Source organism: Terrapene carolina, unplaced genomic scaffold (genome assembly GCF_002925995.2).
Source record: "Terrapene carolina triunguis isolate 2854851 unplaced genomic scaffold, T_m_triunguis-2.0 Scaffold67, whole genome shotgun sequence".
NCBI lineage: Eukaryota > Metazoa > Chordata > Testudines > Emydidae > Terrapene > Terrapene triunguis.
In genome coordinates this window covers 51,253,702-51,279,368 of record NW_020664418.1, presented here as the reverse complement: position 1 = coordinate 51,279,368, position 25,667 = coordinate 51,253,702, and the positions used below count along the sequence as shown (strand labels likewise).

At 49.0% G+C, this 25,667-nt stretch overlaps 1 protein-coding gene across 1 annotated transcript in view; it reads right to left on the bottom strand.

The window, feature by feature from the left end:
* The window catches only part of FRMD5 (FERM domain containing 5), a 77,869-nt gene that overhangs the window by 14,263 nt on the left and 37,939 nt on the right, over positions 1-25,667 (bottom strand). The window contains exons 7-12 of the mRNA XM_026648418.2: positions 19,719-19,807; positions 14,553-14,616; positions 13,563-13,654; positions 6,022-6,096; positions 5,072-5,140; positions 2,843-2,949 (exon numbers count right to left, since the gene is read on the bottom strand). Coding sequence (XP_026504203.1) covers positions 2,843-2,949; positions 5,072-5,140; positions 6,022-6,096; positions 13,563-13,654; positions 14,553-14,616; positions 19,719-19,807 — 496 coding nt within the window. The remainder of the gene's footprint in view (positions 1-2,842; positions 2,950-5,071; positions 5,141-6,021; positions 6,097-13,562; positions 13,655-14,552; positions 14,617-19,718; positions 19,808-25,667) is intronic.

Here is a 25,667-nt window from a genome sequence, read left to right as displayed (position 1 = left end):
ATTCCCAGGCCACCAGCTTGTTACACAAGGGCTAAGACCGTCAATAGCTACCAGTCACCTTAAAAGCAAGCTGCAGTTCTCTTAACCCACACAACGTTAGCCTGACAATTCAAAACAATTGTTCTTATTTGGTTTGTAAATGAATCCCCAAAGAAAGCTGGGAATGAAGGTCCCTAGGCAGCCGAGGAGCCAGGGCCGGAGTCTGATCTCACTTCCACTGGCGTAGCTCTACCGCCTTCCTGGGAATGACTCTGGATTTGCCGCCATAAGAGATCAGCATCAGGCCCCCAGCCCCATTTTCCACAGGCTGCCGTACCTGTGTTCACACGCGAGTGCAGAGGAGACTCTCCCTGCCTGTGCCCTGTATGGCATACACAAATGCAGGTTGTGTGTGTGCAAAACACAATCACAGATGTTCCAGATACAATTAAAGGAGGGTCAGTGAGATTCCAAGCGAGGAACCCCCGTGGAAGCCTGAGTTGAAGAATCATCTGCATCCAATCAGGGACCAGGACACAATCATGTGATCTACATGTCTAATCAAAACTAACAAATACATTTTGAATATCAAATATGCACAATAAACTTCTCGTGAACCACCGACAGGCTAAGAATCATTTGCAGAAAGTTTTTGACAGATAATCTGAAACAGCAAATATATCTCACAGAAAATCACAAAGAGAAGAAGAAGCAGCTAAATGAGATGGCCATATGACTTGCTATGAATTGTTCACTCAACTCTGCTTATAATAAGCTATAAACTCATTTCTAGGGAGAATTCAGAGTTAATTCTAGGTGAGTGGCCTTAAAACCCAGGCCTCAGGTACTTCCAGCGAAGTGCACTGCCATAAAATACAGGGAACAACTCTGCTACACATTTGATCTAAACTCTGCTGTGCAGACTTGCTACAAAGCCAACAATCCTGTCACTATACAAGAGCCCTATGATTTCTGGGGGTGTTAATGACCAAAGCCATTTTTTTTCTCATAAGTGACCAGTTACGGGGGAGGGATAGCTCAGTGGTTTGAGCATTGGCCTGCTAACCCAGGGTTGTGAGTTCAATCCTTGAGGGGGCCATTTAGGGATCTGGGGCAAAAATCAGTACTTGGTCCTGCTAGTGAAGGCAGGGGCCTGGACTTGATGAACTTTCAAGGTCCCTTCCAGCTCTAGGAGATAGAAAGGAAATAATGGAGATATCCTTTCTTTCAGTCAATATTTTCTTAATGATGAATGAAATATGTTTTCACGTAATCAATGCCCGAGATAGCTCGGGCTCAGGGGTATTCAGCACATACAGAAACTCCTGTTAAACTCCTACGTCAGCTTCCCTGAACTCCCTCATTGGAGAGTCCAGAGGAGAGCAACAAAAATAACGAGAGGTTTAGAAAACATGAGCGATGAGGAAAGGTTGAAAGTACTGGGATTGTTTAATCTAGAGAAGACAAAACTCTGTGTGTGTGTGTGTGTGTGTGTGTGTGTGTGTGCTGATAACAGTCGTCAAATACGTTATAAAGAGGATGGTGATTCATTGTTCTCCACGTTCACGGAGGGTAGGACAAGAAGTCATCAGCTCAGTTTGCAGCAAGGAGATTTAGATTGGCTCTTAGGAACAGAGCCGGCTCAGGCTTTTTTGCCGCCCCAAGCGGCGAAGAAAGAAAAAAAAAAATCCGCGATCGGCGGCACTTAGGCGGCAGCTCAACTGTGCCGCTTCATTCTTCGGCAGCAATTCGGCAGCGGGTCCTTCGCTCCCAGAGGGACTGAGGGACCCGCCGCCGAATTGCTGCCGAAGACCCAGACGTGCCGCCCCTTCCCATTGGCCGCCCCAAGCACCTGCTTCGTTCGCTGGTGCCTGGAGCCGGCCCTGCTTCGGAAGAACTTTCTAACGGTAGTTAAGCCCTGGAGCAGGCTCCGGAGGGAGGCTGTGGAAGCCCCGTCACTGCAGGGTTCTAAGAAGAGGTTGGACAAACCCCTGTCAGGGAAGCTCTAGCTTCACGGCCCTGCCTCAGTGCAGGGAGCTGAACTACGTGACCTCTCGAGGTCTCCTCCAGCCCCCCACTCCTGTGCGTTCCCCTAATGCACCACAAGCCCTCTAGGCTGCTCCCCAGCTCTCAGGTCAGAACATTCGATGGGGCCACTGGGAATGTTTTAAAAATAGCACGTTAGTCCCTTTGGTGCAATCTATATTTATACATGTCTATACCCGTATGTATGTCGTACCTATAGAACTATATATGTGCCAGCGCATCGCTCTCTGTTTGTGTATCTAATATACATCATTACACAGATAAACGCCCATTACCCCAGAGTCAACTACCCCAAATAATCTGTACCCACCTTTGGCATCTGGGGTCCATTTAGCGCTCTCTAACCACACCCACCCAGCCACCCCTCTTGCTTGGGAGTCCCCTTCGTTTGACTAGTGCCAAGAAGCTGCTAAGATCCGATCTTGTTACTGTCATGGCGATGAACTGCCCATTGCTCTATTTGGCTAGATCTTTTGATCCTGCCCGAGCAGCTACAGCCTCCTGTTGCTGACTGACATCTCCCCTTTACTGGTGGCTGGAGCAGAGGAGAAGAAATCAGCGTATACGGTGCTAGCTGGTAAGGCAGAAACATCCACTGGACTCCTAGGTGAGCCACAAATGAGTGTGCAGCCGAATACCTCTGCTCTCAGGCAGGGGATTCTCTGCTCTAACTGGCAATTATTCCATTCAGGAGGGGACTAGGAGCATTAAACCAGCTGAAGCATCATTAACTGCCCTCGGAGAGGGAGGAGACTGGGACTGGAACACCGCGCATGCATGTAAAACACAGCCAGAGTTATCCATGCCCCCAGCTCACCTTCCATGATTGAGATGTGAACAGCTCTCCTTCGAGTCCTGGGGACACTGCTGAGTCTTGGCCCGTGAGTGATGGAAGGGCAGCTGCGGCTAGGAACCAATCCTGCTCTGTAGAGAAAGCAAAGAGATGAGCACGACACCTAGGGACTAGTAAAAGGAAACCAAGCGAGAGGCAGAAGAGCCAGGCAGGTGCAACTTAATGAAAGCGCACAGCTGCGCCCTCCTTAGCAAGCCATGCAGGAGTCGGGTGCAGAGCGGTCAGACCAGGCGTGGAGAGCCCAGATGCAGGATGTGTGCACCCACAGCTTCGCTTTTGGCTTCTTTCCTGAGCTCTGCCGGATCTGGATGCTGGGAGCTGAGAGTGGTGTTCCAAACAAGTAATTATTTCCCCCCCACTTCAAGCACTGGAGTCCCCCCACCCCATCATACCAGACAGAAAACAACCTCCTTACAAAACTGAGACGGACGCGAGTCTCTTCCAGAGATGTGCAAAACTACGTCTTTGCGGCTCACCCTGCAGGCACAGCAAAGCAAGGCCCCTGTTCTGCTCCCCGGGGCAAGGAGGAATTCTGGCTCAGGAGGGGCAGGCCTGGGGGCAGCAGAAGTCTTAGAACTGCTGCTTGTTCAGCCCCGTCAAAAGCACGGGAATGACTGGGAGCAAAAACTCCACTCCGAGCTCCTGGTAACAGAGCAGCAGTGCCTCTGCAGAGATACAGGCAAAGCAAGTCTCCCCCAGAAACCTTTTGCCTGGTGCACATACTACACACAGGGCCTGACTGATAACTGTGCGAGTGTGATACACGTGTGTGATGCAGCTGAGAAGCCGCTTGCAGGTATCAGATATATTATATTTAGGGCCCTACCAAATTCACGGTCCATTTTGGTCAGTTTCACAATCATGGGATTTTTAAAATTGTAAATGTCATGATTTCAGCTATTTAAATCTGAAATTTCACAGTGTTGTAACTGTAGGGTCCTGACCCAAAAGAGGTTGTGGGAGGCTCGCAAGGGGGGTCGTGGTATTACCACCCTTACTTCTGTGCTGCTGCTGACGGGGCGCTGCCTTCAGAGGGTAAAAGTCCACAAAAGACCCCAGCAGTGGTGAAAAAGGCTAACAATGTTAGGAGCTATTAGGAAAGGCATAGAAAATAAGACAGAGACGATCATAACCACCATATAAACCCCCTTTGAATATTGTGTCCAGTTCCGGCTGCCCGTTTCCAAAAGGACATAGTGGAACTGGAAAAGGCTGAGCAAGGGTACGCAGCAGCTTCCATATGGGGAGAGACTGCTCGGCTTAGTAAAAGGACAACCAAAGGGGGATATGATAGAGGCAGTACAATCATGACCGTGTGGAGAAAGTGCACAGAGAAGTGTTATTTGCCCTTTTCCCACAATACAAAAACTAGGCACCACGTGGTGAAATGAATAGGCAGCAGGTTTCATAGAAACAAGAGAAAATACTTTCTCCACACAATGGACAATTAACCTATGGAACTCACTGCCATGGGATGTTGTGATGCCCCAAAGTATAGTCGGGTTCAGAAAAGAACTAGGTAATTTCATGGAGGATAGGTCCATCAATGGCTATTAGCTAAGATGGTCAGGGATGTAACCCCATGTTTGGGGTGACCCTAAACCTCTGATTGGCAGAAGCCGTCTCTCTCCAAAATTGCCCTGTTTTGTACAGTGCCCCTGAAGCGTTGGTACTTGCCCCTGTCGGAAGACAAGAGGCTGGGCTAGATGGACCATTGGTCTCACCCATTATGGCCGTTCTTATGTCCTTAATGGCAAAACTTACATTGACTTCGATGGGGCTAGGGTTTCACCCACTGTCTAGTCACAGCAGCAAAGCTCATTAGCAATGTGTTTAAACAAGCCGCTATGACCTGAAACACCACACTCAGCCCAAGACTCCAACCCCAGTGCTAGCGCTGCCCGAGTACCAGACTGCAAGAAGTGCTCAGTGTTACCGTAAGACGAAATAGAAGTGAACCAGTTTCCTTTCCAGCTAACAAAGCCCTTTTACAACCAACCTCTGCTCAGGAATGGTACCCCAGTGATATGCACCCTACTCGTGCAGGAAGCAGCTTGAAAGAGCACTTGCCACGCTCTCGCTGACTACAGGATATTCCCAACACTTTAGGCGGGACTGAAATCAAGGTGAGATGCTGTAGATCAATGCACCTCGTGTCCACGACTCTGCTATGAAGTTGTTGATGGTTCTTACCTGTGAATTTCTGGGGGCTCCCTCTTGATCTTGGCACTAGATTCCATCACTTCTTTTGCAACTCGGCCACTGCAAGTGGTTCAAGAACAGAAACAGGGCAAGAACTGAAAAAGCATTCTGGCTATTGCCGTGATTTTTCTACTGCTCTGATAAACAGTCACCCCTTTGCCCTCGCCCTCCATAACAGTACATCCTTCAACAGAACTCCAGACCTACTCCAGTCTCACACACGGGAACCAAGTGCCGTGGGCAAACAGCCTCCAAACAGAGAGGAAAAGACAGACATTTGCTAAAAATGAACAGGTTTGGGGTTCCCAAAGGGCAGCACCCCTTTTGGTCACCTCCTGTTCGATCGGTCAGTCCCACCTGAGTGGAATTTAATTCTCCTCTGATGTGTAGGATTCTGAACATCAAACAACAGGGGCCACTCCAGATGGACGCACGTGTGTGTGAGAACAGAATTTGGCCCAATGTCTCCACAATGTTTGGAGCCTCTTACAAATCTCTAACGCTTGGCGGCATCCCACACTTTGATCGTTCATTACAGCCTGCTAAAATTCAGCATCTAAACTTCTGCTTCAGATGCAGGAAGGAACATCATCTTTTAGTAACTGGAATGTTTCAACACACTGTTGTATTTTAAAAAATCAGCTGCAATTCTCTCTCTCTCTCTCTTTTTGGTCTGTTGAGGTAAGAGGGGTATAAGGGATAAAATCAGGAATAACATGTAGCAAAATAAAACAAAATCCAAGGAAACATAAAAGGATGGTTAGGTTACTTGGCTACCTGGAAATGCTTTGATACAAAAATCTCCTGCGACAAAGGAGTCTCTTTTCAGAAAGACATTCAGAAAAGTCTTGTATTTAAGCAGTCAAGAAGCTGCTACATCCACCACCCAGAGGAGCGTCTGAAAATATATCCAGTAACTGCTACTTACTGTCATTATTTACCTGTATCGGAACCGGCTTCCTTTAAAGAACAAGTTGCTGCTGGATACTGTGCGGACCTGGCTTGACTTCTCCAACCTGAAACAACACCAAGGACATGGAGAACCCTCCACACACAGGTCGGGCTGCGGCAGGTCAATGCCTATGGATGTGACGCGGCGCGCTGGCCGTGTTTTACCAAGAGCGGCCGCCCTGGCCTTTGGGGTGCAGCTGATTCTGTTAAACGATCGACCAGTGCACCCTCAAACGGAGCCGTGACAGACAGCGCCTTCCCTTCCGCGGCCCCTACCCGCAGTCTCAGCTTCCAAACTCAGGCGGCAGCAGAGAGCAGGACCCTGAAAAACTCTACGACATCGACACAAGGACTCAGTGAGGGCGTTCGGATCTGGACAATCCCAACTGCCACCCAACAGGGAGCGGTTCTGAGCACCCCCAGCCCCTCTCAAGAGCAGGCACTTCCATTGCAAGTAACACCGTGTTACTGTCTAACGCAGCTCAAAATGTGCCAGGCTGCTCTCCTTGCTCCGAGCCAGCTCCCTCCCCGCCTCCCTGGGGTGCTGGAGCATGGAGCTGACGGCAAACCGTTAGCCACCTGTGAAACAGGGCTCAGCCCTGAACTCGAGGGAAACAGCCAGCCCACATCATTAACACAGCCCTGAATGGTAACCATGTAACCCATGTCCCAGGGACACGGCCACTCAGGGTAGGCACAGATGCCTTCGGGGTCACTGCAGCCCCACCGCACTGTACGTCCGACACAGTCACGTGGGCACGGTGTGACCGGACTGTCCTCACACCACAGCGACAGTCCCTGCTGCAGACGTTCACTAGAACAGCGCACAAAGGAGGCAACTTCTGAGGCCGACACAGGCACAACCGGACTGTGCAAGCGGTTAACAATGGGGGTCGACCCTGCGCTGGTGACAGGGAATTCGGCTGGCTGCCTGCCCCAGGTCGCTAGGGCACTGCACAGTGGCTGTGTTCTGGTCACAGCTGGCCGCGGGAGAACCCCCCTCACACGGGGGAGCTGTATAACCGCCTTCTCCCACACCTGGCACAGGGGGGAGGGCGTGGGAACGTCCCCAGGACGGGAGGGGTGGAGTGGAGCTCTGCTACACCTATCCTCCAGGGGCACAAACTGGAGCAGGTCCCCACCTGGGAGCCCGCTCCCTGCAGCCCTCGCCTCTCAGCTCTGCTCAGGCAGAGGAGAGAATCTGGCTCTCTATTTCCGCCCCCGCCCAGAGCAAACTTACTTTGGGCACAATCTGCTTCCCAGGACCTAGCCCAAGTTACTGTGATGGGATCTCCAGGGACAGGGGGATCCCTCCATCCGGGCGTGCAGCTGCTCCTCACAGCACGCACACTGCTCCAGCCTCACACACTGTGCGCCCACGTTCTCTTCCCACAGGGTCAGAGTGGCAGATACATTCATGCAGTGCTGGGTGCATCCCCCAGGTCTCGCTCACCTGGATTCTGACCCCGGCCCCCACTGCAGGCAGTGCTCACGGAGCCCCGCATGGAACTGCACCACCCTTCCAACCCACTCAGGGGAACCTCATGGTCCGGCCACGTCTGGGTCAGTCAGAGGAGCTGGCAGGGGCATTCACTAGGAACAGGAATGGACAACACACTGGCTCTTCAATCTACTTCCCGTGGCACGAGAGGCCCCCCACACAGCCGCCACGGAGCAGGAAAGCCGCACAGCTGGAGGGCTTTGCTTTTCTGTTCCTTGAAGACAATTGCATATTTGGGGGGGGGGGGGAAAGGCGACCTTTTGCAGTTTTTTGCCCCAAAGCAGAACTGCAAAATCAACACCAGAATCACGATTTCAGGACATTTCCTGAAAACAGGCAAAATAAATGGAGGAGAAATCAACGCCCCCCTCCTGGATCACGTAGGAAGACGCAGGAAGTGCCGTCCACGGAGAAAACGGCTAGTCTACAAAATGGCCTGTACAGCAAATAACCCTTTCATTGTGCAGCCGGAGCCTGAGGAGCTGGACGAAGAAACTGTCAGCACTAGCCAGCCTGGGAGTTTATTTTGTTAGTGATGTTGCTATGCCTTCTGTAAGTAAATGTCTAGTGAGCTCTGGAAGGTGCTGAAGGGTTGCTGCTAGCTTATCGTATACCAGCGCTTGTCAGGGTAGGGTGGCCTGTGGGACATCCCCATACAATGACTCCCCGACTTGAAATGATTTAACTATGGACTTTATCTGTGACCTCGATTAACCCCAAACCATCACAGGCAAGGAACTGCCCAGAACAATGGGCCGATCCCGAGACCCTGCAGCTCCCACCACCTCAGAGAGCATTTGCAGCTCCTTGGCTCCTCCCAGGACTGGGCCCAAATCTGCTCGCAGGGCAGCCGTGCTATAAATGGCGTTTCGCTGTCGCTGTGATCTCTACAGGACAAAGCTGGGTACACGCTTTCAGGCAACATTACTTAAGTGTTTTCAGAATGTTCTCATGATGGAGCTTTCTGGAAACGCAGCACAGAACAGCGACACTAGTGCGGTCGCAGGGCAACGAATGGCTTTCCCCGAGCCACTGGCCTCACCACTTCTACAGCGTGCAAGGAAGGGAACGCAGCCCGTGTGGGCTCCCTGACACACAGCATACCTGGGCAGGCCTGCCCCTCCGCCTTTCGCTACCCCTTCCCAGGGGGAACAAACAGCTGCTTTTACTGTACTCATAACTGGAGCTGATTGAACCTTTGTCATCAAAACTTTTTTCCACCGAAGGAGGTGGGTTCTTCCACCTTTTTACTGACAGAAGCAGAAGATTACATTTTTCAGGCTTTGTCCATCACAAATGGAAAATGTTCTGTTTCAACTACTGAACAAACATTGAGTTTTGACAAAAGAACCAAAACTGCGTGAAAAAATTCACGGACATAAAATTTTTCTTCCTTTTCTTCCAAACAATTTTCACAGAATGTTCAAAATCCATTTTTGTACCAGCTCCAGTAACAATCAGGAAAAGCCCTGACGTGGCAACTGACCTGGGGGGAGGGATAGCTCAGTGGTTTGAGCATTGGCCTGCTAAACCCAGGGTTGTGAGTTCAATCCTTGAGGGGGCCACTTAGGGATCTGGGGCAAAAATCAGTACTTGGTCCTGCTAGTGAAGGCAGGGGGCTGGACTCAATGACCTTTCAAGGTCCCTTCCAGTTCTATGAGATAGGTGTATCTCCATATATTTATTTATTTAAATCCAACCCTCCCTCCTCACCAAATGTCAGGAATTCGAATTCCCAGGTTCCATCCCATCCCTACAGGTTCTGGTGCAGATCCAAAGGGGATTCAGGCTGGAGATAGCATGTGGCCAGCCCAAGATGGCAGAAATCTCACAAGAACAGATGATCTCACGACAGCTGCACTATTCCAGGTGGCTTTTAAGAATGTCATCACTCTGTTGGGTGCCCTCAAACACCGAGCACACTGCTGCACCTGCCTGCTCTGAACAGTCCCATTAACCCCCAGAGGTACTCCTACAATCAACGTATGTTAACAGGACTGCTTGTGCTTGCAACATGCTTGCCAGAAAGCATGGGCAGGATCAGGCCCCTCATCTAATGGCCTCTTGCCCCCAATCCTCTTACAAGAAAATGGTAACTGGCGATGGGGCGAGGAGCTGTCGCTTGGCAGGGAGTCTGCACATCCCCGAGCTAGCACTAGGTGATGAACTCCAGAAACAGCTCCAGCTATTTGCGGTTTATCCTCATGCAACAGCAGCTCATGAGGGAGAGGGTGGAGGCGAAGAGCCAGTGCTCTCTGGCAGCCACATGCCTTTCATTCTCCCCTTCTCCAATTGATCTCACAGCTCTGACCAGATGTAACTTTAGCAGCAACAGCGGATAGGAGTCGGACACTGACTGAGAATGGTAATGAGACAGAATTCAGAGTTGGGCGGCTGAGATACAGAACACAATGAGAGAAGAGAAGTGGCTTACGCAGGACGGGTACAGAACGGAAAGGACTGCTAAGAGCTTGAGTTCTAATTATACCTATTCACACCCTCAAATCATTAATACTGCACCTCCCTCGGCGACCTGCCAAGAACTGAGACAGACATTTCCTGAACGTTACCCAAGCCCCCGAAAAGGCCTGTTACAATGAGCTGCCCTTTGAAAGAGAACCTGGGCTCAGACAGCATCTCCAGCGCAATGGGCGCCCAGAGGAGGGAGAGGTGGAGGGTCTTTTTTAGGTGGTGATGTAGGAATAGTTAAGGCGAGAAGTTATAACTAGATAAATGCTGGTGGAGGTTTGAGTGGCCCCTGGCTGGCCGCTGGTGGCATTCTGCCCCGCTGTGCAGTCACAGATACGGCAGGACACAATGAACACAGGCATCGCACTTCATCATCAGGCCAAGCCAAGAACACTGCATCCCAGGAGACGAGTAACAAGCTTCTGTGCTTGGTTTCTGCACGGGCTGAAACTATCCAGCATATTCAGATACTTACCAGAACCTGTGATTGAGAGGATGCTGAGTACACAGATCACACACTACCTGGAGGCAGCTTGGCACTTTTCTGGATGCGACTTTGGTCAGAAATACATCAAAAGCCCTGAGGGATGACACCACTTGCTCCTCAGTCATCCCAGGAGAATCCGGCATTACCCCCATTGAGCGGTAAATACACACTGCCGCGTGAATGAGACCATGGTCCGTTTTAATGGGCACGTAATCCACCAGTAATTCACCACCATTATTAGTCGTAACAAAAAGTTGTAAAGCAATATAGCAATTTCATTTCATGTTCATGTAATGAGACATGAAACCTGATGATTGCAGCTGCTGATTGCAGTATTCCCACAGTGAATACATTACACTTTATCTTACATCTCACTGATTAAAATAAAACTCATTACAAAGTACAAAGCAGTCTATTTTTAAGTAAAACAGAAAGCAGTGTGGTGAAACCAAAATGTTCTATCTGATGTCTTACTGATTTATAGATAGGTGACTTCTTTTATACCCTGACTCTTTCAAGATCAAACTAATTAATCAAAAGAAGAAAGGAACAGAAAACTGACCTATTTTCCCAAACAAGCATCCCAGAGAGTTCCGGTTTCGTAAAGGTGCAACAATTTCTACCCTAAAGGCTTCCCCACTTTTCAGCCCCTAACGGGTGCTCTCCTCTCTCCTTTGGAAACAAGGAATGTCTGTCTGGGGTGTTCTGAACTGGGTGACAAAGCACTGTACATTTATGTCACAGGACTGTAATTCTTCAGTTGTATACTGAACATTTTTGATTTCACCCAAGAAAGCTGACACAGTACGATCCCTGGCTCTTCCAACAGCTGTCCAGTCCTCTCCGATGCAATTTCAGAAACTCTCTTTGGGACAAAACTAATGACAAACTCTTGAGTCCTGAGATAATCATGTACAAAAGAGCAACGTGAGATGGACTATCCCAGTGCTTTGCCGTCTGCTCTGAGGAGTTCACGTTACAAACTCCACGTCGGGTTATTGGGTGGGAATTAAGTGGTGCACCGGCCTCATGCTGCCCCTTTGCCTGGGGCTTGTTCCATCAGTGGAAGCTGCCTGCATGCATTCAAGGGCAGAGCTGGGCCTACATCATTTCACAGCGAGGGACCCGAGATTACAGTTATTACTGAGAACGAGAACCCCCACCCGAGACTAGGTCTATAAATTAAAGGCTGTTCTCTCTGGCTGGGGACTGATATGGCTCATCACCGTAACAGCTGAGCGCCTTGCAATCTTTAATGGATTTTATCCTCACAAGACCCCGTCGTTCCCTATAGTACAGATGGGGACTGAGGCACAGAAAGATTAAGTGACTTGCCCATGGTCAGACAAGAAGTCTGTGGCAGAGATAGGAATTGACCCCGGGTTTCTGGAGTCCCAGGCTAGTACCCTACCCCCTACACCATCCTTCCTTCTCTATTCAGAAGGGAGAAGGGCCTGAAGTGTCCAATCATGGTCAGGAACACGCTTCTTTCAGTTCTTCCCTCTGAGCTGCATTTGCATTAGATGCCTCAAACTTTCTGATACGTAAAATCAACACCAAAAAGAGAGATGCCACGGGCCCGATTCTCTGTCCTTCCAAGACCCTTCGTGGTGCTGGGCTTAAAGCGGCCGTCGGGCAGGAAACGAGAACTCCTCTACTACTGGAGATTTCTTGGCTAGCACAGGGCGGGGGTGGGGATCCAGGGTGTGCTGGGCTCTGGAGATCCCAGCTCGTGGAGCGGGGAAAGGGAGCTGTTAACCCCCAAGGGAAGCTGTTTCACTTTGTGCCAGGGGCCGGTTCACCCTCCAGCACCCCCATGGTCAGTGGCTTGGAGTCACTGAAGCCCCAGCCGCTGTCTCCAGGTGTGCGGACACAGCTCTGGCACCGCCGGGAATCTGGCCCGTTTGTTATAAGCAAGGACGTGCCTGATCTCTCTGCACTGGTGAGGTTTAGCGCTGTATTTGCTGTAGCCGAGCACTCAAAGGCAGGCTCAATCAACCCATGGGTCGCGACCCCAAACTGGGTTGCCAGAATGTGTCAAAGGGTCCCCTGGGAGGCCGGGAATTTGGGTCCTGCCCCCAGAGGGGTGGGAGGACATGAGCTGGGGGGTTGCAGCACCTGCTCTACACTGGCTCCTGTAGCTCCGGTCCCGGGGGGCAGGCTGGGCTCAGGGGGTCACAGTGCTGCTCAGGTTTGACCCAGCCATCCCTTGGTCGTGATGATGGGGGGGGGGGGGCCCAGCCAGGCCAGACTTGGTCTCTATCAGCTGTTTAGCGTTAAAGTTTTAATCTCCAAACAATTAAAGTTTTAATTTCCTGATTAAACTTTTACGGCTAAGCAATTAGCAGTGGCAGTTTTAAATGCTAAGCACTTGGCTGCATTCCAGAACCAGGAAGGGGGCGGGAAGCTCCCAGTCTGGTGCGTAGGCACCTTGGCAGATGGCAGACCTGCTCACCATTATTTTTTTTTAATTAGATGCTCTCGTGCCCTGTAACACAGGAGGCAACCCAGGTTGTCCACCTCCATCTGCCTAGGGCCATGTTTCTTGCTCCATTACAGTCTATTTCCATGACAGCAACATGGTATTCGCATACGTCACCTGTTGTCCTCCTCTTGTCTGTCTTCCACCAGGGCTAAAGCCTGTCCAAGAATACAGGTTTTTTCCTGGGGCATCCTAAGCTACCAGCGTGTCCCTTGGGTGGCGGATGAGGGAACCCCAAACACAGTATGGGCTGTTCCCAATGTATTGAATAAGGAGCCATGGACCAATGGCTGTGCGTCAGGCTAACCACCCAGCCACATCAAAAAGAAAGTCACAGCTATGAAAACCCCCCTGAGATCTGCTAAGATCCAGCAGAGCAGGGCTCCTCTCCTCCAGGCCTGCGCAGAGGGAGCTGAGTCACCTGGGTGGAGGCATGGGAGGAGCTGGTTTGGATTGGAATCGGATTCTGTGCTGCCTTGATGCTATAATCGCATGTTCATACACGGTCCGTTGCTATGAGGGATTGTACCTGCCCACAGAAAATGTACAGTATGAAACATTTTAAAAAACTCCTAATAATCTTTGTACTTACTTGTAAAAAGCTTGGTTTTCTATCCCACATTTCCAGAGATGCTTGCACGCTTCTGGTGTTGGAGCAAAATAAGTAAGAGCAATTTTCTTTTCCTACAAAAAATTCCACATGGAAACAACTGAGTGTGGTTAGCAGGCGGCAGGTTTACAATCTGCAGCGCAGCTGAAACTAAAACAGCTCATTTATTACACAGCAAACCTTCAGGAATCGCCACAAACCATGGAAGAATGTATCTGACTGACTGACCCGACTGGAACCATGTCTGATTTCCACTGGTAAAGACGCAATTACCTGATGCTTGGTTCATCCATATTCCTGTGTATCCAAAAATATATATTTTAAAAATTCGCAGGGATTAGCTAACTCTCTCTCATGTGCTGTACTGTACGTAACCCATTTCAAAATCGAAATGTGCACACTCATTTCGATAACCAGGTCTGACTGGGGTGGGCAGGGATACGTGGACCTGAGAAATAACACCCCGAAATGCAGTGTGAAGCCCTGTCCTGAGCAGATGACACCGATATTGAACTGGATGCTATTCTAAGAGATACCTGAATGTTCTGACCCTTGCATCATTGGTCCGAAAGGCCATTTTGTTTGCCACTGAGAGATTTGTGTATATTTTTTAAATACATGTCATAGCCTTCATTTGTATTTTGTAAGTAAGGGCTGGATCTTGCTTTCCTTGGAGCCAACAGAGATCAGACCTAACTGTGTAATTACAGAAGGCGGCTGCAAAGCAGAAATAAAACAGTTATTACTTAGTCCTGCCTTGAGTGCCGGGGACTGGACTAGATGACCTCTCGAGGTCCCTTCCAGGCCTACACTTCTCTGCTTCCATGATTAAATGCAGCTTCTTAGTTCAGGAACAGACTTCGGGAGCTGTGTTTATTTTTTCTACCAGACACAATAGCAAATGTTTAATATTTGAGGCAGAAGTAAAGACTGTACCTAGTGAGCACGGAAATGATGAGAAAATCCACTCACCTCTTTCTGACTTACATATAAACAGAATGTCTTTCCTTCGAATTTCATTTTGGCTACCTCGTTCCTAAAATTACAAAACCACGTATGTAACAGACCTGTTGCTCATCACCCATCTCACTCTCATTAATGCAGAACCCACACACAGTGGAATTGGATCCGGTAATATGCACAAATTAAGCCAAATTGTTTGTATGAAACGCCAAGTTAATCAATAGACTATTTTCAGAACAGTAGTTGGAACAGTCTCAAAGCCATATTTTTCAGTTCGTCCGAAGGGTAAGATAGTGATAAGAGGACTCCTGGCTCATAGACAGTGGCTGGAAAGGGGAACGTCTTGGGATGGAATGTGATTCGCAGGGGAATGTCCAGGAGTCATCTGAGAACTTTGCTTATATATGTGCATTATCTGGATGAAAATATCAAATGTAAGATACCACACTGAGCTGATGAGGCCAAAATTTGAGATACAGCGAAGAATGAGGAACAATGCAACCAGATTCAGAGGGTTTGGGGGGGTCTTTCAGGTGACTGGGCCAATACATGGACAATGCAGTTTAATGTAGACAAATGTAAAAAATGATAAGTCTGGGGCAACAAACCAAATATAGAGAGTACATATTACATGGAACAGTCATGCAGCGTACTGACCAGGAAAGGGGTTTAGGGGTTATTGTAGAAAAATCCTTGAAGCCATCAGCCCAGTGTGTGGCTGCAGTAAAAAAGGCAAACAGGATACTGGGATGCATCAACAGTGGGATAGAATACAAAGCAACTGTACATTGCATGGGTTAGATCTTAGCTAGAACACTGCGTTTGGGTTTAGTCACCCTTTCAAAGGAAAATACCATTGCCCTGGAGAGGGCAGAGTTCAGAGCGCCTAGAGTCAACTTACTGGCAGCATTTAAGAGGACTTCCTCGGTTTAACAGACACTTTGTGTATCTGTGAGGCAGGTGGGGTTTGCATTTACATTGCATTTTCATTTCTGTTTATGGCATTTTCCGGACTACTTACCAATTAATGCTTAAGAGCATGAATATTCTATGTTTGTGAGACACTTCCAATGGCTCATGCAACAGGTCAATCAGGCAAAATGTACCCTTTGCACCAGCAAATCCGCTTATGTGCACAACCCAGGTAACTGCATGCCTAACCATGCATCACAAACATCGTTACCAGGATGGGTGTGCGCAGTCGTCTGACTGCACATGCTAACATAAGGCTTTGCAAATACAGAAAATACGCATGCAATTTGTGGGAGTCATCAATTGCTGGAATCTTTAAAAACCCACATGTGCACACTGCATGAACCCAATCCTGCATCCACAATGCCCACTGAAATCAATGGAAATGCTCGATGTGCAAGAAATGCAGGATAAGCCCTATAGATCTCTAGAGTATCTAAAGGGTTAAGCTCGCAAGAAGCCCTCTTTTTGAGACCAGCCACAGTGTAAGCTCACTGGGCAGCTCTGCAGAAAGATCTTAACCAAATATGATGATCCCAGAGTTTAAGAAAAGTTCTCATAAAGGAAAGGCTAAAAAGACTGAGCCTGTTTTCGTTAATGAACAGACACGGTCAGGGTGTCCTGAAGTGCCCCAGCTCTCTCTAGTGGGTTGGGAACCACATTTGATTAACCAGTTTAACCCAGACAATGTTAAACCAGTTCAAGCTAATTCCTTCTAGACATGGCTTGGCTGGCCAGGGTACATGGAGCCAATGCGGATTTAAATAAAGTTGGGGCACAACCATTTAGCGTCTGTCTAGTCACAGTTTGGCCCCATTCATGCACAGTGGCCAAACCATCTCTAGGCCTAATTAGCTCAAACCCGTTTAAAACAATGCTTTGAGTCGGTTCTTCAAACATGGTCTCAGCTGCGGGGCCGAAGTGGAACAGGATAAACTCCTCCCCCTAACGGGAGAGACCATCTAAAAGGAATTTACAACTAACAGTTAATTGGCAAATTCATTTCACTTAGATTCCCAGGTCCTGTCCTCACATGCCCCGTGTATCATGGCCTATATAGGAGAGCTGCTCTGTACCATACACTAAAATATGCAGTTACTCTAGGCAGGGGAAACACTTGTATATTTCTCCTTGTGGGGGGATGAAAAGAGCAAGTTACGCAAATTCTCCTTTGGGGAGGGGAAGGGGTGAAAGGGGGAAGCAAAACTTGCCAGAAAAAGAGATGTGCCCAGATCCCAGGCTGAACACAGTCAAACCCCATCACATAATTATTACTAACCATCCAGGCACCTTTGAATAATCCCATAACCAGAGACCCATGCCATGTTCCTAAATATATCCACCGAGCCTCCTATTCTGCGACCAGTCGATTGAAGCAGCTGACAAACGGTTACTATGATCTTTGCACAAGACAGAGACTGGGGAAGGGAGATTCTGACAGTGCCCAGGAAACGCACACTACCCAGACTCAGTCCGTGGCGCGCACAACTGGAATTTACGGCAGAATTTAGCCTACTCCATATAACGTAAACACGGTGCAATGGGCTCCCTATTCGATTGATTGTTACTTTTAAATCATGTGAATTTGTAACCACTGAAGAGGCCGTACTGAGCCTCAGTAAAACAGCATGACACTAGTATTAAGAAATATACTCAGATTTTAGAAATACACCAAATAAGAGGGCAGTAAGAACGATATCAAGCGCTTCCCATGTGCAAAGTGCAGCGTGAACATGGCCAACTCACCATCACACTGCAGAGCTGTCTGGTCACCACTGGAACACCTTGCAGTGAGTTCATCGCACGAGGAGTCAGGAATCGTGCACAAAATACTAGTGCAATCGGGCTAACACGCATTGGGGTTTATGGATGTGAGGAGATGATCTTTGTTCCTGATGAGGTTCCGTTTGGCAGCATCCCAAATGTGTTTCTCTTTCTTTCGTGTATATAGTGTGAAATTCACCCCAGCCAGAAAACCCCAGGAGGTGCCTATCTGCATCCTTAAGTTACTCAATGCCTTTAAAAATCTGCCTAAGCCCCAGTTCAATTGCCCAGCAAAGGACAACCCTTCTGCCCAGCAGGAGTCTTTCAGCTGGCCACTAGGGGTCTATGCCAGGGAAAGCGGGAAGACCTCCTCTTCCCCAACGCTAGATTCTCACTTGGTTTGGGAATGCACCAGAGGCCCTTGCATAGCAGCAAATCCTCTGGCCCAATGCAGGGGACTCTGCTCCCTCTGAAACCCTGCTGAGCTGGCCAAATGCACAGCAGAAGTGCATCGGTTCTGCTACCCAGGCTGCAAAGAGAAATGCAGGATTTCCTCTAAGGTCCTATGGGAGGCTGCTTCCAGTGGTATGACGGGCAGGCCCTCTGCCCGGAGGGGAATTTTGCCCATTGCACATATTGAAGGTGCAGTGACCTGGACTCACTTACACTGTGGATGAGGTGGGAAGTAGGTACCTGCATATGGAACTGACTGTGAATTGTCCCCTGATATAAACACCTTCCACAGGCTGTTAGAAAGCTGCACGTCTTACATATCAAATGGGCAGAACAGGCCAATTGAGGAGATGCCAGGGTCAAGACACACACGTTAGTGCCTGTGATTGGAGATGACCCAGAGCATATTAAACAAATGGGACAGTGCCTATCAGGCCATCAAAGCAGAAAATACAGCGGTGTATGAGACAGACATTTTCATGGGAAGAAACATCAAGGGGTTGAGAGAGAAAGCAGGAAGGTGGAGGTGAGACAAGCTTAAGGGTCTCTGACAAGCAGTCTAGGCCCAAAATGTGACCTCCCTCACTCAAGAGACAGCCAGATCTCCATGGCTGAGAAATGACAACTACAGGACAAACCACCCCTCAAACCTCCATCAGTGAGAAAAGAGGAGAGGTCTTTTTATTCTCTTCCTAATTATTGACACACTCAAAGACATGTGGCTTGTTACTGTGCTTGGAGTGAACATGCAACTAACGCTCATGACCCGTCCACACCTGCCAACTAACCCTTCCCATAAGGGGGTCTTGGAGACAGTCAGCTCTCAGTAACTCCAGATTTAAAAGGAGTTATTCTAATTGACATAAGTATCATTGAGATCGGAATCTGGCTCGATCAATATAAATATTTCTAAATAAGTTTTTAACAGATGAAATTGCTAGCAACAGCTAACCCGGGGGTAAAGTCATTATGGGTAGAGGACTATCCTCACACAGCACTGATTTTCTTGTTTTGCTCCTCCAACCATCCCAAACTAGCCTCTCTCTTCTTTTTCCCAACAGGGAATTCCGAACTAAATTCCGGTCACTAGTCTTACATCAGAACGGCCAGACTGGGTCAGACCAAAGGTCCATACAGACCAGTATCCTGTCTTCCAACAGTGGCCAATGCCAGGTGCCCCAGAGGGAATGAACAGAGCAGGGAATCATCAAGTGATCCATCCCCTGTCGCCCATTCCCAGCTTCTGGCAGTCAGAGGCTTACGGACACCCAGAGCAATCCCACTTGTCAGTGCCGTTTGTTGGACAAGTAGCTTTTTTACTCCCCAGTGAATTTTAACGTCTTCATAGAAGACACTGTGAATGGGATTTTCAACTGCACTTGGTATTGGCTTAACTCTGCTTTCATTTTCGTCAATAGGAGTTTTCCCATTGCTGTCAATGGGAGGGAAGTTAGGTCAATGCGGAGGTCTTTTCAAAATCTAACCCTAGCGCTCAAGTAGCACTTCTACTATTTATAATGTGCCACGGCTATATTTGAGGAAACACGGCTAATGCCGTGCTTTGTCCTTGTTCTTTGGATACATTTCTTATTGTTGCAATCAAGGGTTTGTCTTCACTACCCGCCGTATCGGCGGGTAGCAATCGATTTATCCGGGATCGATATATCGCGTCTCGTTAAGACGCGATATATCGATCCCCGAACGCGCTCACCGTCGACTCCGGAACTCCACCAGAGCGAGCGGCGGTAGCGCAGTCGATGGGGGAGCCGCGGCCGTCGATCCCGCGCCGTCTGGACCCCAGGTAATTCGATCCAAGTTACTTCGACCTCAGCTACGCTATTCGCGTAGCTGAAGTTGCGTATCTTGGATCGATCCCCCCCCAGTGTAGACCAGCCCGACGAGAAATAATATAGTGAGTTACCAGTGCTTGATAAAAGCATCTTAAACAAGTAAACACTAGAACGGGTTGAAATTGGGGGAACTCACCATTTGATGAAGTGAATTCTCTTGTTTCCCTGCAGAACAACAAAACCAAAGGGAGTGAAGGCCAAAAATGCCGCATTTCCTGACACATCCTGGAACACAATAAGATCTCATCAAAACGTTGCAGCGCGGCAAAGTTTACACATCAATAGCAACACTCAGTCCTGAATAAGGTGGTGGTAATGAATCTTCCCTCTTAAATTATGCCAACAGAACAGTCCTGACAGCTTTATTTAGACCGTGACATCCTGCCTATAGACAGGAATCTGCAGGAGCACAAAAAACATGACTGGTCCAGCAGAATTTGTGCGCAGAAAATACAATACAACTCCCAGACCTGTGGGACTATTGATTTACTGTGTAGCGCTAACCAATGAAGAAAGCTCCCACATATCACCGATTGGCTTTCATTAGTAAACTTGAAAACCTTCAATTGTTGGTTGCGCAGATCTGAGCAGCACGTACAACAGGCCCAGCTGAGCAGCATCAAGACACTTTTAAAAGCAATAAATAGTGTCATGGACAGTGCGAGTCAGCAGTTTAATGTAATCATAATGTTTAGGCTCTACTGAAGGTAACATTAATTGTCTTGGCACTTGTGGAAAAAAACATGTGTCAGCTTTTTAAAATCTGATGGACAACAGTAGGCGCTGTGTAGGTCAGACTGAAGGTTTCTTTCTTTTATAAATTGGATTTTCAACCCACGCCCTAACCTAAGGTCCCTCTAAGTTGTGCGGCCGCGCAGCAGGCTATTAAAGGCCGTGCAGACGGGAGAGGTGCCTCTCCCCCGGCCCCAGGCTGCTGCAGCGAGAGAGGGCTGGGGGGAGTCCTCCCTCCCCATCGCAGCCCTGGGGCAGCCTGCACCCCAAACCGCTCATCCCCAGTCCCACCCCAGAGCCCCCACCCCCCAACCCTCTGCCCTAGCCCAGAGCCCCCTCCCACACCCCAACCCCCTATTCCCAGCCCCACCCCAGAGCCCTCACCCCCTCACACTCCCAACCCTCTGCCCTAGCCCGGAGCCCCCTCCCACACCCCAAACCCCCAGCCCCACCCCAGAGCCCTCACCCCCTCACACTCCCAACCCTCTGCCCTAGCCCGGAGCCCCCTCCCACACCCCCAGCCCCACCCCAGAGCCCTCACCCCCCCGCACCCCAACCCTCTGCCCTAGCCCCGAGCCCCCTCCCGCACCCCAAACCCCCATCCCCAGCCCCACCCCAAAGCCCTCACCCCCCCGCACCCCAACCCTCTGCTCTAGCCCAGAGCCCCCTCCCACACTCCGAACCCTTCGGCCCCACCCCCGCTCACACATCACCTCCATATTGGTGCACATGACACAATTCATTCCGCACATGGATGTAAAAAGTCGAAGGGAAATTTGGCCCTAACTTCTTTAACAAGACCCTGATCTGACTGTGATTTTGTAGGCCGCACGTCATCTCAAGGTACCGTTTTGCTGGGAAGTTTGGTAAAAATCAGACAGAGAGTTTTAAAATGGCGTGTTCTGGAATGTTCTGAAAACGTGGCTCTAGTTTACTTCTTCGCTGTTCTTTGAACACATTCCTTGGTTCAAAGCCATACGACGTGGCCTTAATGGAAGGCAGAATCTAACCCACTGAGGTGTTTCTGCCTGCATACAACAGACGGACCGAATGATCAGCATGTAAAATGTTCCCTATATGTTTCCTCATCCGGCAATGATCATAGTATGAACTACCTCGTCGTCTATCATTCATGATAATTAAGGCTGCGATTTAGTCACGGAAGTCATGGAATCCAGGACTTCCAAACACCTCAGTGACTTCAGCCAGCACCGGCTGGGAGCTGCGGGGTACCCCTGCTGCCCCAGGGGGTGGGAGCACCCCACAGCTCCTGGCCACCGCGGGCAGCAAGGAGGATCCCCGCAGCTACCAACCACCGCGGGCGGCAGGGGGACCCCCATAGCTCCTGCTCCTCCTGGCCGCCGCAGGTGGCAGGGGTGATCCCCACAGCTCCCGGCTGCCACAGGTGGCGGGGGGACCCCGTCAGCTTGGAGCCGCCAGCAGAGGGGGGCCCTGAAGCTCCCAGCCCCCCTGCAGCTGCCCAGGCCCCCCTTTTTATCACAGATATTTTTAGTAAAAGTCAGGGACAGGTCATGGGCTTCGGTGAATTTTTCATTATTGCCCGTGACCTGTCCGTGACTGGTACTAAAAGTATCTGTGACAAAATCTTAGCTTTTGTTGTTTAGGCTGCTAGTATGGGATAGAAATGGAGGGATTAGAGATGGCAGGTTAGCAGAGTGAAATATTGAGAGCAGGAATCTGGGGGAAGGGGGTTTGTGGAGGAGTTTAAAGGATTGGAATTTCTGATGATCTGTGTGAATTATAGACAGTCCTGATGTTACTGACACATTGAAATTGCTCATAATACTGTAAGCAGAGTCAGGATGAGCTCTACCCTGACATCTGGTGGTGAATTATGGCGAGTGTGGAAAAGAACTCCAGGGGCTGATCTTGTTTGCATAGGCACACCCACTCGCCTGGCATGAGACAACTGCAACTGATAGTGATTACTTTGGATGGGGTGGGATCCCCAGTTTCTCTGTTATTGGGGCAGGAGGAATAAAGTGTTGTTACCCTGATTATGTGAATCAAGGACAATGAAACTGTTTTATGACAGAGGATCTCACCATCACCTAGGTAGCACTCGCTAGACAAGGGACATGGGTTCCACAACCCAGTGACTTGAGAGAGGATGGAGACAGATGTGAAAAAAGCTAACAGAATTTTAGGAATCATTAGGAAAGGGATAGATAATACGAGAGAAAATATCATAATGCCACTATATAAATCCATGGTACGCCCACACTGTGAATACTGCGTGCGACTCTGATCACTCCATCTCAAAAAAGATATATTAGAATTGGAAAAAGTACAAAGAAGCACAACAACAATTAGGGGTCTGGAAGAGCTTCCATACGAGGAAAGATTAAAAAGACTGGGACTGGTCACCTTAGAAAAGAGATGACTAAGTGGGGATATGATAGAGGTCTGTAAAATCATGACTGGTGTGGAGAAAGTGATTAAGGAAGCGTTATTTACTCCTTCACATAACACAGGAACCAGGGGTCACCTAATGAAATTAATAGGCAGAAGGCTTAAAACACACAAAAGGAAGTATTTCTTCACACAACGTATAGTCAACCTGTGGAACTCCTTGTCAGGAGATGTTGTGAAGGCCAAAAGTATAAGTGGGTTTAAAAAAGAATTAGATAAATTCCTGGAGAATAGGTCCATCAATGGCTATTAGCCAAGATGGTCAGGGATGAAATCCCATATTCTAGACGTCACTAGCCTCTGACTGCCAGACGCTGGGACTGGATGACAGGGGATGGATCACTCGATAATTGCCCTGTTGTGTTAATTGCCTCTGAAGCATTTGGCAATGGCAGCTGTTGGAAGACAGGACCCTGGGCTCGATGGACCATTGTTCTGACCCAGTATGGCCGTTCTTATGATCAAAATGACAAACATTAAACGGCAAACACTATAGGTAAAACATGCTCATTAGCAAGGTCTACTTAGACCTCCATAAATGACACAGCACATTGACTCAGACCCTGAGCCCCAATACAATCTGTTTGTATTAGTGGGGGGCAACAGGGACAGTGGGGGGTAACTGTTGGATGGTGTCATGCTCTGGTGATCCCCAGCCAACATAGTACAAATTACAGCAGCTCTGAGGCCCTCGTCCCAGGATCAGGGAGAAGGCCGTAAAGGCAGAAAATGTACGGAGCCCTGTCACACGTTAATGCACTCCTGGGATAAGTTGGCTTTGAAATCTTTAGATCTAATTAAATAAATAGCATATCGTTTATTCAATGCATAACCACAACTTGTTATTATCTTAGCAAATAACAAGAGGCAATGTTAAGATTGGACAGGGGGGTGTAACTAGTAATCTGCTGAGATGTCATGAGCTGTGATCTCTATTTCCATCCAACGCAGAAGAAGATTTCTCTGTCCTCAGCTGCAGCTGCTGAATATTTGCAAAAGCTCCCAAATTAGAGTTTCTGTCATTCCACCTCTTCAAGCCCCAATTATTTACTGATGCTATAGGACGTCATGGTTACATTAGGAGGGTCACATCTGTTTTTTAGACATGTTACTTAAAACATGACAGTTCCTTTGGAGTATTTATGAACTATCAGGCAACTGCTAGAGAGACAAGGCAGGTGAGGTAACACACAGACCTCAAAAGCTGGGACCTTCCCCCACAGAAGCTGCTCCAATGAAAGATATTACCTCACCACCTGGTCTCTCTAATGTCCTGGGACCGACATGGCTGCATACTACACCCGGAGACAGCCATCTGTGAAAGCTCTGGGTGTAAAACATGTACACCAAGGATTCATGAAGGGGAAAAACATTAATAGCTGCCAATATACCAGCACTCAGATCTGAATCCATTAGCCAATGCCACTTTGATTAAATGCAAAATCAAAATCAAAGGTCCTTTTTTAAATTCTGCGTAAGAGGGAAGTGTAATTGTTAACTCAGAAGAGGCCCAGATCCCTTTGCTTGCTGGATGAGAGCAGGAAGCTGCTGATAGTTCCTTGGAGAAAGTTTACTCTGACATTGTAACTGCTACCAAATATCCACTGATCTCTCTTTGGGGTCTCGGCAGCACAGGAATTTAAAAGAAGGTGCAGACTGTCCTTTGGCTTCAAATCTACACCACAGCAAGTGAGAGAGGTCCATCTCTATGCCTTCCCCCGAGCTATTCCTCTTACATCACACTACACTGTTACCCCTTCTTGACACGGCTGAGACTTTTGCGGGCTAGTTGTGCTCACCGATGGGTTATTCTGCTGTCCGCTGGCATCCTTCACTCATTGCACAGACAATGTCAGAGACTGGCCTATGGATCTCCTCGCCCTGGAACTTGGGGGAGCTTGGAATCCGGATCTGAATTTTTGGCCTTATCACAAAACCTCATAACCGAGTATAATCAGCAATTATTGCAGCCGTCATTGAGCTCTCACGTTTTTAATATCAAACCTGGAAGGCCTCCTGTTGGCACACAGCGCGCAGAAATGAAGCCATTTTTCATTCTAATCAAAAAGCTCTTAATGGACAGTACTAAGTGCTTAATGGACAGTGCTAATGGCTTCTTGAAATCACAGGCAGGCTTCAGCACAAGACCAACCTTGTGCCAAGCTCAGAGGGGATGATGCTATTGGGGTGAAACTTGGACAAAATATTATCATGCTTGCAGCATTGTAGGCTCACGTAGGCACTGTGGGGTCCGGCTGTTTAGGGCATTATTTCTATTGGACAGATCACCTCTCAATGCCTCTACAAAGAAGAGCTTCGGCGTGTAATTAGAGAACTGCACAGTGCCATGGGGCAACCGCAGGCAAATAACACACTGGGTTTGCGAACAGCTGACAATCCCTCACAAAAATCCCAGGCACTGTGGCAGTCATTAAAGGCCATATGATCCCCTACACAGGACAAGCCCACATGGGAGCAGGGAACGTCACGAGTCTCCATCACACTGGTTCATTGGCAGGGCTGCGTATGCCCCCCCCCCCGAGGTACATACGTGACCCTCATCACTGTTCTATCCGAGCCCTGTTATCACACCTGGGGTTGCCCCACATTCCATAAAGCAGTGGTGCCCAAACTCTGCCCGTCACCCCCGCCCCCACCCGTAATGGAATCTGTCCTTGCCCCCCTTTACTGCACAGTCGGCTCAGCAGAGGAACTTGGGCTGAAGGCGAAGCTGGGGACAGAACTGGGGATGGGGAAGGAGCTGGGGCTAGAGGCGGAGTTGGCCTGGGGGTGGAGAGGGAATGAGGGCAGAGCTGGGCTGGGGGCAGAGCAGGGTGGAGGTGGAGCAGGGGATGGAGTGGAGCTGTGGCTGGGGGCAGAATTGGGCTGGGGGCGGAGCTGGGCTGCAGTGGAGAAGGGG